This window comes from Malurus melanocephalus, unplaced genomic scaffold (genome assembly GCF_030028575.1).
Source record: "Malurus melanocephalus ecotype Western Australia unplaced genomic scaffold, MMel_1.1 scaffold_713, whole genome shotgun sequence".
Classification (NCBI taxonomy): Eukaryota; Metazoa; Chordata; class Aves; order Passeriformes; family Maluridae; genus Malurus; species Malurus melanocephalus.
In genome coordinates this window covers 62536-76142 of record NW_026623945.1, presented here as the reverse complement: position 1 = coordinate 76142, position 13607 = coordinate 62536, and the positions used below count along the sequence as shown (strand labels likewise).

Genomic DNA, 13607 nt, shown 5'->3' with positions numbered 1-13607 from the left:
GGAGCCAGGGCAGAGGAGAGCACGGAGATGCTGCAGGGCTGGAGCCCCTCTGCTCTGGGGCCAGGCTGGGAGAGCTGGGGGTCTTGAGCAAGTAAATGAATGAATCTGAAGAAATCTAAGATAKTCCTAAATGCCTGTGTCTGGGATAGAAACACTACCTTTACAGTGGGAATTTTTATGTTAAGGGAGAGCACTACAAACACTGAACAACCCTTTCCTCTACAATTCAAACCTGCCTTCTTGGATACAGGTGAGTGGATCACATCTGCCAAAACTGGAGATGGCACAACCCCAAATGCTTAACAATGTGTAGTGTCCAGGTGACTTTACCCAGCAGCAGATTTGGGATTCTAAACTCTTTGCCTGAGAGTGACTCAGGTCCACACAACTCACACGGGAAGCTTAAACTCTGGAGTATAAACTAAAAAAACCTTCTSAGAGTAGAAAATAAATACTTGATCAAAGATGCTGAAAGAGTGACTTACACAACATGCAACTGATCCACAAATATATTGTACTTGGCCTTGAATATTTTATGCCCACAGAAGAGCACGATGGAACATTGTCACAGAATCCTTCATGTGTGTATCCTGTTGCCACATCCTGAGCAGTGAGGCCAGTGCTGGTTCTCAGGGCAGAACACTAACACCCAGGTTCTCAGTCTTTGTGTCCATAACCAGAAAGCCTCACTTATTTCCCACTGCATCTATCCCCAAACTATTCAAATATTAGCTCAAGAYTCCTGGCAACCTCTTCAGAGTTGAACACAGCCCACTGTGTGATCAGGAGGGAGAAAAATAAAGATAGAATACAGGAAAGCTCATTAGTGCCCAGCCCAGCCAAACACAGGCTCTAGAGTCACCAGCCCCAGCATCCCACAGGTAAATCCCTGCCTATCAGTTAGCCCAACTTCTGGAAAAGCATATTACAGAACTCAGAATCAGATCTGAAACTGAGAAAAAATGGATTAGAGAGAGCAGAAAGAAGTCCTTCCAAAACAGCTGTACTTCAAATCCCAAAACACTCCAAGGAATGACAGGCACTATATATAGAAAGCTTTACAGGATCAGCAGGTATTAACTTTTTGTTAATCCCTTGGAGCAGCACTGCCATGAATGAGCAATATGAGGAAAACTGATCTATTCAGTCTCCCACTTAAATGTAAAATGCAAGCACCACACCCGGCTGGATTTGCTACCACGTTTAACACCCACAGAAGCAGGGAGGGAACTCGTAGGCGGGAGCGGATCCTTAGCAAGGCTCTGGCTCAGCAAATCGCTGACCTGGGCACAGCGCCGGACAGGACCTGCACCAAATCCCTTCCCACTGACTGACACCCTCAGGCCCYCCAACTGCAGCCCACGAGCTGCTCAGTGGGGTCAGACCAGACAGCAAAAGAGACAACAACACTTGGTACAATGAAAAAAATTGTAGTCACTCAGCGAGGCCTAAACAGAAGAAAAAATGCTCTCCACATTTACATCCTGACAGAGCAAAAAATCAGGGTATCTTGCCCAGCAGTGATTATGTTTTCGCATAAATCCTTCTAATACAGGAATTTCCTAGTGTGGTAATTAAAAATAAGTATTTCCCAGGGTCTAACTAGCACAGTCTTTCCTTAAATGCTTCTGAGGTCCCAAAAATCATTGAATCGGTAAGGTTAGAAAAGCTCTCTAGGATCAACAAGTTCAACAGTTGTTAATGCAGCACTGCACAATGCTCATCACTAAAACATGTCCCCAAATGCCACATCCACATGTTTTTTTGAACACTTCCAGGGATAGTGACTTCACCACTGCCCTGGGCAGTACCTTCCARTGGCTGAGCACCCTTTCCATAAAGYAATTTTCCCCAATACCCARYCTAAACCTTCCCTGGAACAACTTGAGGCCGTTTCCTCCTGTCCTGTCCCTTGTTCCCTGGSAGCAGAGCCCGACCCCCAGCAGGYTGCACMCTCCTGTCAGGGAGTTGTAAGAGCAAGAAGGTGACCCCTGAGCCTCCTTATCTCCAGGCTGACCCCCACAGCTGCTCCTCATCCCACTGGTGCTCCAGACCCTGCTCTGGACACACTCTAGCCCCTCAATRTCTTTTGAATCAYGAGGGGCCCAAAACTGACCCCAGGATTCAAGRTGGGGCCTCAGCAGTGCCAAGAGTTCATTTATGCTCGTAGCATTCATTACAATATCAATATATTTCTCTGCTATTAATTCCTTACTAATTCTTTGACACTATAATTTGCAGTTTTGTGTTGATGGTTCACACATTCTGGCCAGTTGACTGAGGAGCATTTCTAAGCCCCAGCATTTACAGACCTGTGGACATGCCCAGCCAGAGGGCTCCAAGGGAGCCAGGCAATGCTAAGGCAGCCCCTCACTCAGTGTGGTGAGGACAGGCAGAGCCATCAGGCACAGGAACACTCTCAAGGAACGATGGGGCAGGGGAAAGCTGCCCACTGACAACGGAGCTGAAGGCTCAGAGAAGCGGGCAGGGAGCTGAGGTTCTCTTTTATTCCTGCTAGACTGCCAAGTGGGAAAGGAGCCTTCCCTGCTCGGTGGAAAAGGCTCCTTAATGAAATGCTATAGCAACCACKCTGGTAATTGTTCTGTCTCTGAAGGAGGATTACAGGAACACGCCCGGAGCAGCCCAGCTAAAACCCAAGTACAGCCTGCAGATGTGAGCAGTGACTACTCAACAAAGCTGTGAAAACAGCACAGTCACAACTGCATTTCTCAATGTATGTCACCAAAGAGATGCTGGAAAGTTTGATATTCATTAACAAAATACACTAGCTGTTTTTTCAAAACAAGCCAGAATTCCTCAGGAATTCCAAGATCTCACCTAGAAAATAAATGCGTTTAAATGAATGCGAGTGGCTAAAACAAGGAAACAAGACATCATGAATCAAAGACACAGYCCCGTTGAAATGGAAGGAGGGAGGGTAGAATGGGTCATGGTAAGAAGCCAAAAATGTCATTTTATAGGATTTTTCACTTCCCAGACATGTTTTTTGACTTAACTTAGAAAAACAGTAAAACTTCATTGCAAGCCAAGACAGAACTTGRGGTTTGCTGACAATTTCAGAAATGTTCACAGAAGACTATTATATTTCTCAAGCAATATGTGGAGTTAAATAAATATCTAAAATCACTAATCTGTACAAAAGTTACATTCCTAAGAAATGTGACTCTCCATGCTGTGCTTTTTTCCACTAGCTGCCAGAAACACACTAATGATTAGGATGGAGATCACTGCASAACCTTTATGTTAAATTTCATAATGCAAACCACTTATTTCCAGTAGCCTTTAAGAAGCTGTGTTCTCATCTCAGMCATAAACCACCTTCCAAACCCAGGAGAAGGCAAACTCACATTTCTACCACTTTGGGTTACAGCAAACCAAATGCACTTGATTTGAGATTCAAACCTGTCACTCTAACATCCAAGTGCTTCCATCCAGATGAAAGAGCAAAATGTCAGTGAAGATTAATTTCTATTTCTCTTGTGCTTCCAGGTTTAAACACAATGTTTTAAGGACAGAATTATTAACAGGGAAGGCCACAAAGAGCAAGATATTTTCTGATACAAGTGTGTAACTACACATTGTAAAACAGAAGCATTTGGAATAATTAGAATAAAAAAATAAATAGGCACAAAATGTAAYATTTCTTTTGTTTTAAGCACTGAAGGATTTATGAATTTTTGGTAGGACTTTGAGATGAACTCCACGAGATCATGCTGAGCATAAGCACATGATGGTCTCACATGAGAAGAAGATGCCCCCTGCTACAACTTTGCAACATGACCCGATGCTCAACACCAAGGGCAGTCACAGCACAGACACCTTGTGGAGGTGAAGGAACTTTCAGATCGTGCTTCAGACAGCAGATCCCATTCCCAGCACAGCACAGATCAGCTGCCAGCTCCTKACTCGGGAAGAAGGCTGGGAAGAAATATGCCAGGCTTCTCTCAAAAGCCCCAAAAGCAGCACTTCATGTCAAACACCACTGAGCCAGTCAGACAAAACACATACACCTCTACTGTCTGCAGTACCTGGACACAAGCAYCATACCACAATAATAAATAAACCAAATGAATCAATTGAAGTAACAGACAAGGCCATTAAAAAGCAAAATGTGCTGCTCTCTACTGACTTGGATGCAGCATTCAAGATCAACATATTACATGTTAACTTCCATGAAAATATTATATTATATTATTTTAAAACTGTAGAAAAGAAAGCTATTTGGGATAAATAACAGGATCTTTTGTTAAGACTATTCCATGGCTGGATAGAAAGAATTCCAAGGCACATGCTCCTCACAAGTAACTTCACCAAACTATACACCAGGCAAAGCAGCTGAGTACAGAACAGAGAATAAGCAGTGAGTGGGAAGTTGCACAGTGTTCATCTTAATGGGTTTGCAGCAACTCAAGCCCAGCAGTGCAGAGGGCACTTRGCTGCAAGAAAGAGCTTAAAAAACAGGTTACAAACCTGAAGGGCATTTTCATAAAGCCAAACTTATCTTTCACTCAGCTGTTGAYGAACAGCATTGCTGTACATGTTTTAACATGCCTTAGTTTGCCCTTGCTACCCAGCTTTCCAGGGATTTATTCACTCATCCTGACATAGCCTTGAGATCCCATCCCAATGTACTGTTCTGAGTGACAGCAYTGGAGGCACGAGGTTCTGCTGGTTCATTTGCAGCAGACTTCTATATTATTTATTAGAAACACGATGCATTACCCACTGTCCCCTTGTCTAGTAGAAGCACAGCGAGATCACAAGATTCCTTGGCCAAACAACACAGAGGAAGGAATGTAAAAAGTCATTTTACAGTTTTTCTTTTGTTAATGTTTGCTGAAGTTAGACACACCAACTGAAATCTGGCACAATGCATGCGTGCAACCATCCTAAACTGACTCAGAAATAAGTTAAAACCTTCAAACCTTATTCTTAAAATTTAGCATATACRAAACCCTAGACCAACCACTACAGACCCTCAAGGCAGGGCAGAAAARCACACACAATCTTCTGAGCAGGTTTGTAACACAAAGATTGGGTTTCAGGAAGCAAACAGCTGTAGAGCTGCAACTTGTCCAAAGTGACTCCAAGCACTTGCAGCATCCCTCCAAGCCCTGGGGTGTTCTGGCACTTCTCTTTGGTGGTTTACTCAAAGACAACTCAGGATTTCACACAGAAGGCATTGATGCARGAAGCTGGGGTTCAGCTACATGAGCCACTCTGGCCCCTCCCAGGTGAGCAAGGTCAAGTTCACTGCTGGCATCTTGGGAATCAGGAAAGWGGCAATCAGCAAGTCCCAAACCCTGATGTAAATCAATAAGCAGGTACCRGCAGCAAGGGTCTAGAGACATCCCTTAATTAGCTCCAGTCTGATCAGTCCCTTAATAGAAGCACATCTCCAGTCTGATCACAGTATTTGTTAATTTAATTGCACAGCAATTAAACAATTCTCAGGGGCCTGTGCTGTCTAAACCATATCTGAGCAGACAACTTTTAAGCCTGGAGATATGCGTCAGATAAAAGTGCTCATCCTTGCAAATACAAGATGTACCCAAAGTTTTATTTTTACATTATTATGCAAAAAGCTATGTGAGTGTTTTTACAGCAGAGTTTTCAACTTGCTTGTTCCAGACATCTCTGTGTGCAGTTTCAGGCTCTGATAAAGGCAGGCTTCATTAAAGCACGTGCTTTGCTGGATGCGTAAGAAACAGTCACTTCCTCCTAAGGAACTAAAGTAGCTATTGTTGCTGAGTCTCAGCTGACTGGAAGGAGCTCAGAGAAAAACAAAAAAAAAAGATGCTTAATGATGTATTAATACCATATAAAAATGTAACACTGAAAATACTACAAAGCTCCAACACTGATTCATGCACAGTTATGAGTACTTTGCAATTATGGAAAGGTAAGGAGGACAATGAAGAAAAAGATGGTTCATGGCTACTCCTGACTTCCTAAATTCAAGACAAATATTTGTGTAATTAAAGTAAGTTGTTCACCTCCTCCCTGCTACAGTCACACCACTCACACTAAACAAACATCCACTCTCAAGGCTGAAGCTGACTAACACAGTGATACACTTGTGGCAATGTATTTTATACAGCTTTGCCATGAAGACTGAGCCAACCAGAAGGAAGTTTCAACATTCCCACATGGACACCTATCTCCATTTATACACCTATCCAAAATGGGAATCGCKCAGCAGAAGCTTTCAGTTTTGGCCATCTAGGTCATCACAGAAATARTAATAAAAAGAAACAGCTCATACTAAAACCAGCACTCGATGGGGGTTGCAGACTGACTGCTCAGCCTGCTGGGCAGTGACGGAGGGGGAGCTGGTAGGAACCAAACATTCCTAATACCCAGTTACTCAGGATTCAACAGGGCTCACTTATTTCAGTTACTCTGAACATCTGGTTCTTATTTAAAATAAAACACTCCAGCACCTTTATGAGCTACTAACACTACCACAAACCATGTTATTTTCTGYAACTTTTACCCTACTCAAATATCTCTATGCTTCCTGACACCTGGATTTTAGCAGACTCACATTTAGATTATGAAACATTTCAATTTTCTGGCATGAATGATCAGCAGTTTTWAATAACCTAATGAACACAAATGCTTCCTTGTAACTGGTCCCATGACCAGTTCTTTCTGGTGCTTGTCATGTAATGCTGCCCTTGCTGCCCTTCACAGGGCAGCAGGAACAGGACATACTCCCAAGAACACTTCCAAGTGAAAAACCTAAGGATGCTCCCTGGACACAAATGTGTTCACTAACCCACTCTGTGAAGGAAGAGWTTTTCAGTCACTTTCATGGACACTGATGGCAGGAAATCACAAAAAGCCCCATTTTCTGTCCTCAGCACTGAGGAAAAGATGTGCATCAAAAAGCATCAAAAAACAACTCTCTGCAGATGATCACAGTGCAGAAATGTAACCTGTATCCATATTTTACTCTGATTTTTCTTGCTCTTCTTCCCCTAGCCTCACTAAAGGTACAGCGCCTGGTCACTCCATTTCTTAGTTACCAGACAGCTCTTCCTCTCCCCTGAACCTGTCTAGGCACAATATTTACTTCCACACGTGCCCGTGTGGATCTGTCTGGAGCATTTCAAACCCTCAGCAGAGAYGGCTACAAAACGATCAGGACTGGGAACAAAGCTATTATCCCCACTTACGCCACAGTCAATTAAGTAATATTTAATACAGGAGAAAGCAACAAGCTAATAAAAGGCAGCACTAATGCAAAGCCTCAGCTGCTCCTGCCTGTAATCATAGGAGAACAAGCCCACATCTTGGCTCGTGTTCCATGCTCTAGGCCCTTTGTCTCCATGACACAGCAGGTAAGGCAGGACACTGTCACACTGGGCCTTGAAGGCCAGTCCCAGACTGGTTTTTTACCAACTGGTGTGAGGTCCTTATCCAACCCTCTGTGTATTGTTTCTATTTCCGACTTTGTCTTTTCCAGTGATTCACACACGCAAAGAATTAACAATAGCAACTCCAGATCCACTTGGAAGTGGGTGGAATAATGAGCTGCCTTCAAAGATATCAACACATATATGACACGCAGTAACTGATCGAGCAGCAGTGCCTGAAAGAGCTGTCTGTCATCAATGAACTGCACTGCCCAGCAGTTGGTCTGTTCTTTCAGGCACCAACAAGCTGTTTACCATTCTTCAAAATTCCTTGATTGTATTCCATCTCAMATCATTTACCATTAAATACTAATACTGCATCAGTGGCTGAGGCCAATCTGTCAGAAGCCCCAGCCTTGCTGATGACCCCAGAAGGCCTTCAGCTTCGCTGACGACAGGCTGAGCCTARAAGAGTTTTATGATGTGAAAAGATTCTTCAAAATCCTCCAGACCATCGTTTCATCTGAAAACATGTCAGAGAAGAAGCTGGAAGTGACCATTGGAACACAGAGGTCCTTTATTTAGGGGAAAAAAGGGGTTTTYAACAATAGAAGTCCCCTGTTCTCAGGTAACATTCAGCAGCAAGAAACCCACGCTGGGAAGCCCACACTGACAGTGAAACACATTTCACAGCACAACAGACAATGCTCTTCCCATTTAGCACTATGTTAGTAACTGAAATTAATTCTGTTTTYCCAACCAGCAGCACTGATTGGTTCTTTCACTCTTCCAAATTACTTCTGTACAAAATAGCTTAAGTGTAACCCAGCAATRAAATACTTATTACCAACCACCACAGACAGGAAAATGTGAATTTTTCACTAGGCTTTTTTTCTGAAATTACCAGAAACATGAAGAGCTAGTCCTGGCACACACAGCAGTCTCTGAGAGAAGGGGGAGACAATTTTTTCAAGTTTTAAGTGAAGTGCACAGGTATTTCATACAGGACTTTTTTTAATCCCTTCTCTCTCCTTAAGTGTCCTCCAGTRAAACAAAGACACTTGAAACAGAGGGTTACTGTCTGAATGAGACTAACCACACTCATTAATATCTGTTTCTGATACTTTATAATTTCAGTTTTATAAACACCTCACATCAGCATCTGATTAGAGCTTCCTTGCTGGAACAACAAACTCTTCGCTGTGATGAAAAACACAGTGCAAGGACCAAATAACATCAAGGAATTATCCTGTCCCTTATTACACATGTAGGTAAACAGATATAATCTATCAGTTTGGACTAACTTGGCAAATAACCAGTATACTTTTAACAGCCTATGGTACAAGCCATTCCCCTCCTGAGCATGYTGTGGAGCAGATCCAGAAACAGTAGGCACAAAGTGAGAGAAGTTACTCCATGGCATACAAAACCACCTAATAACTGCTAAAAGACACCACTTTCTTTAGCAAAAGGATTCCTTTTCCAAATGAAAGGGAGAGAATGAGATATTGGAAGTGAGAAGTCAGGAAAACGCAGTAGGATCAAGTTGTTCTTACAGGYTTGGCTTTGAATTGGCACTGGGAAACACCACAGGGATCTGTTGGAAAGTAAACACAACGTGTCAAACCTGGGAAAGAGCTAATGCCGTTCTGCCACCTCACTCCTTCCACACAGCGCTTACTCTCTGCAGGAGGAGGATGCAGCTCCAGGATTGCCCAGAACACTGGAAAACGGACAGGATAAGTCTGCAAAGAGCAGTGACAGTGCTAACCACCTCCCTCTCTTACCTCGYGTCCTTAGGGAAGTCCATCCCTTCAGTTTCAGTGTTTTAAACTCAAAATAAATGGGTCAGCTTTGGATACAGAGCAGGAAGGACAATGGAAATTGCTCCAGCAGGGAATTAACACACTGCGGAGAGGCTGTAAGCTGGAGGGTCAGGCAGCCTCCAGCACTCTCAGCTCCTCTAATGAGCTGAGGAGCACATAAAACTTATCAATAAAGAAATGAGGCCTCCTTTGACTKCAGGACACACTTTGGGGTGTGAGATATAGGGACACAGCAACACAGGAAGAACATCAAGAGCACAGTGGGACAATCAAAGAGCTGCACTGGGAAACCTCGTGTGAATTGGGGTGACAAGAACTTGGTAMATCCTGCACAGCAAACACAGCCTYGATGGGTCATGAAATACCAGATATGCTCATGTGGTACTTGCATAAAAAGTGGAAAGGAATAAACCTTTACATSTCAGACCTACCAGGAGAGATGCCCAGAAAAATGAGAGAATAAGTGATAGCAGACTTTTCTATATGATTACACTCTGAAACAGCAAACCCAAGACATATAAATAAATTAACCTTCTGCAAAAGGCACAAGTAAAGCAGAARTCAAAGCAACAATCCTGCCTTCTTTTCATATCATAGCTATTTAACAAGCACAGTAGTTCCTTTCCAGAGACAACTCTTCCTGGAGTAACTCCTGTTGAGCTGAGACCAACAGCCAATATCCTCCCCACTAAAGCACATTGCTGTTTGTTTTAAACTAATTTGTTTTCTGAATAAGACAGAGTGTGTGTCTTAGGCTTAGACACTTATCTTGAGACAGACAAATGCTGGTTGAACAACTACATTCAGTACTGTGGAGCAACACTTAATAGATACAATGAACAATGGAAGCACTGTCRGAAAAAGAGGAAGAATTTTTGCAGCTACTTCCTCTAAAATAGCATTCTGATTTTCTGACATCACCTGAAAATTAGCCAATGGTCCTGAGACTGCCTGGGAAGCACTGAATCCACACCCAAAAGCTCAACAGCAGGTTTACAGCTCTATCCAGGAAAAGACACAGTCCTGAGCTGTCTGCAGCCGCTCTCTGGAATGAAGCAAAGTGTTTGAAGATTCCCAGTCTATGCTACAGAACACATGTTTTACCAGTGCAATGTCTTCATCAGCTGAACACATCCTGGCTTGGTTGGTAATTTTTCCTGTGCTCGTGAGGATATAAAAGGGATTTATCCTTATAGTTATCTATTTTAAAATCTCACCATTTGTACTCTGAACTGAGGAGTTTAAAATCCTATTGTGCTGGAGCCCAGCTGTTGTAAGAGACAACATACTGCTTTGACCCCACTGAATCCCAGAGTGTGCATATACCCGAGTAACAGCTTCTTACAAATACATAGAGCCCTACAAAAGTGTCAAAGGAGTGTTTTTTCCTAACTCCAAAGGACATCAAAGCCAATGCATTATAACAATTTCTTGTCACAGACTGAGAATAAAGCTTGGTGTAGCTCGCAATGCTCTTTACGAAATTGTTTGTCATAAAATTATTTTAGAAAGCACATTCAATTCTTCTCAAAGAACTGGTGCCACAAGGACCTGGACCTTCAACAGGACAATCCTCAGAGGTGTGACAGCTGATAAAACACTTTCTGTCCTCTGCACAAAARAATAAAGCAGATTTACTAAAAGCAGCACAACACATTGGGAGGAGTGCCTCATAAGAATACTGCTCAGCAGGCCCAGCACTCACAAAACACATCAGACTCATAATAAACTCCTTACAAATTTGCTGTTGCCACTTGATGGTATTTCCCACATTATGCAGGGCACTACACAGTCGCACTGCCTTTCTTTGCCACCAAACCAATATCATAAATTTAATACATGCTGAAATAAATTGGACTCAATCCTGACGGATCCCTTCCAACTTACCATATTCTATAAGTCTGTGAAAAACACAAGTTTTTTAAGGCATCCTCACTACCAAATAACCCCTTGTCCTGTGYACAACAGGCTTCAAAGCCATTTGGACAGTCAAGAGATTGTGGAAGGTGTATTCTGTGTTTCAGTTCAACCAACAGGAAAGATCGCTTCTCCAGGTATTTAATTTAGTAACATGTTTACAACAACATGTTAAAATTTAGTACATGTTTAGTATTTAGTAACATGTTTACTTTGCCAGGCATTTCATTTAGTAACATGTTTACAACTTTTCCAGATGCTTTCGATAGCTGACACCGACTCCACAGCAGCCCCTTTAACACACCAGCAAAGCCCAGCTGTTAGACCAYAGGTAAGAAAGCTTCCCAGGTCATAAGTCACTTGAAGATGAACATAAATGACATCCTTGGTGCCCGTTACTTCTCAATTACCGTGTGGCACTTCACTGTGGAGTCTCACATAACACGTTCTTGATGACTAATTATTTCACCTATACTAATTTCCTGATCACGTGCTTCTCACACAAGAGCGGATAACAGGCCAACACGGAGAACTGATTGCTGCCTAGAAAAGCTCTGAGAGAAAGGCATTTTAGCCAGAAGATGCAYAGCACGAATTACCTGAAAGCTGAATTAGAACTGAGCTCAGCTCTCCTGTGTAACAGCTTCAGGGTGAAGAATACATAGTCGACTACAACACGTGACTGTAGGGCTGAAGAGGAAGGAATTCCTCTATATAATTCCTCTATAATAGTCATGTATATAAGTATGTGCATATATATATACCCGCATGTATATCAGGGATATCAACACCACAACAACACACTGAATGGGAAGGTAAGCACCAASCACGACCCTCCCTTACCAACTTGCGTGCTCTTCCCCAGCCTGTCTGTCCCTCCTGCCCCACACCCCAGCGTCACCTTCCTCGTTCTGACTCCCGCTTCCCCCTTTCCCAAACCCACATCCCCTTCCCAGACGCGGCCCCAGCGGACAGCGATGACATCCCCRGGCCGGCGTGCGGGGAAGGGTCCCCTCACCTCATCCTCCTTGTGGTTGCGGATGCCGCGCACCAGATCCTGCAGGTTCTTGTCAAACATGCGGTCGATGCTGCCCTTCACCATCTTCAACGCCATGGCGGCGGCGGCAGCGGGGCCTGCGCCGGGCTGAGGGGCCGGGCCCGGCCGGGGGGGCCGCCGCGGTGCTGCTGCCGCTCGAGCCGGGTGAGAGCAGCGATGCCGGGGCGTTCACATGCCGAGGGGAACGGGGGGGCAGGGGCGGGGCTGCCCTGGCGGGCGGGCGGGCGCGGGCGGCCCCGGCCGCGGGCACAGCTCCGGGCGGCACAGGGGATCCGGCACCGACAAAATGGCGGCCGGTCAGCTGAGGGCTCGGCCACGCCCCCTGCATGGCCACACCCCGAAAGGACCGGCCACGCCCCCGGGCCAAATCCCGTCCGCCGCGCTGCTCTCCAGCCCCGCCCACTCACCCTGGCCACGCCCCCGTCTGGCCGCGCGCCCGCCCGCCACGGCGCTCTCCAGCCACGCCCCTGTTAGTCTGGAACACCCCCGAGCTGTCTGGTCCCGCCTCCTGGCCCCGCCCCACTGGGTGTGTGCCCGCCTCTCATCCGTCCAGACACGCCCCCTCCCGTCTGGCCACGCCTCTAACCCCGCCCTCTCCACGTAAACCGTTCCCCCATAGGTCTGATCCCGCCCCGCCCCCTCCCCGCTCCACCCCATCAAGCCACGCCCATTCATCTTTCTGCCCCCCCCCCACTCCGCTCAGGCCCCGCCCACCTGTCCCCTCAGGAGGATGCCGGCCGGCAGAGGATCCTGCTCCTCTCCTCCATGGGACGGAAACAGCACCAAACACCGATCGGCAAACGCACGAAGGAAAACCCCAACCCTGGAAGCGCTTGGAGCAAACATGAGTGTTTAATGAGCCGCAGGAACTGAACTGAGGGCCAAGGGGCGGGTGGGATCCTGGGTGTTAGGAGGAGCATTGGCAGCACGTACGGGAGCTGATCCTGCCCCTGCCTCAGGCCTGGTGGGGCCCAGCTGGAGAGCTGTGTCCTGCTCTGGGCTCCTCGGGATCAGCGGGACGGGGAGCTCCTGGAGTGGGGCCAGTGGAGGCTGTGGAGATAAGAAAGGGCCTCGAGTATTTCCATTCCCAGGAAAGGCTGAGGGAGGTGGGGCTGTTCAGCCTTAATCCGAGAGGGGCCCTCAGCTCTGCGTGTCGCTATGTGCAGGGAGGGCTCCGAGCAGAGCTCGGGCTCTGTTTCTGGGTTCCCAGCAATGGCACGATAGGAAGGGGCAGGAACTGATGCCCGGAAATTTCCATCTGGACATGAGGCAGAACTGCCCTTGTGCAGTGACTAAGGCTGCCCAGGAAAGGTGTGGGGTCTCTCTCCCGGGGATATTCCAGAATCATCTGGACACAACCCTGTGCCTGTGCTCAGGGATGGCCCTGCTGGAGCAGGGAGGTGGCAGCTGATGACCCACGKTGGT

At 45.8% G+C, this 13607-nt stretch overlaps 1 protein-coding gene across 1 annotated transcript in view; it reads right to left on the bottom strand.

The window, feature by feature from the left end:
• AP3D1 (adaptor related protein complex 3 subunit delta 1) overlaps positions 1 to 12445 on the bottom strand; it is a 43761-nt gene extending 31316 nt beyond the window's left edge. Inside the window, exon 1 of the mRNA XM_057384507.1 lies at positions 12144 to 12445. Within this exon, the coding sequence (XP_057240490.1) occupies positions 12144 to 12239 (96 nt within the window). The 5' untranslated portion in view covers positions 12240 to 12445. The remainder of the gene's footprint in view (positions 1 to 12143) is intronic.
• Between the last annotated feature and the right edge of the window lie 1162 nt (positions 12446 to 13607).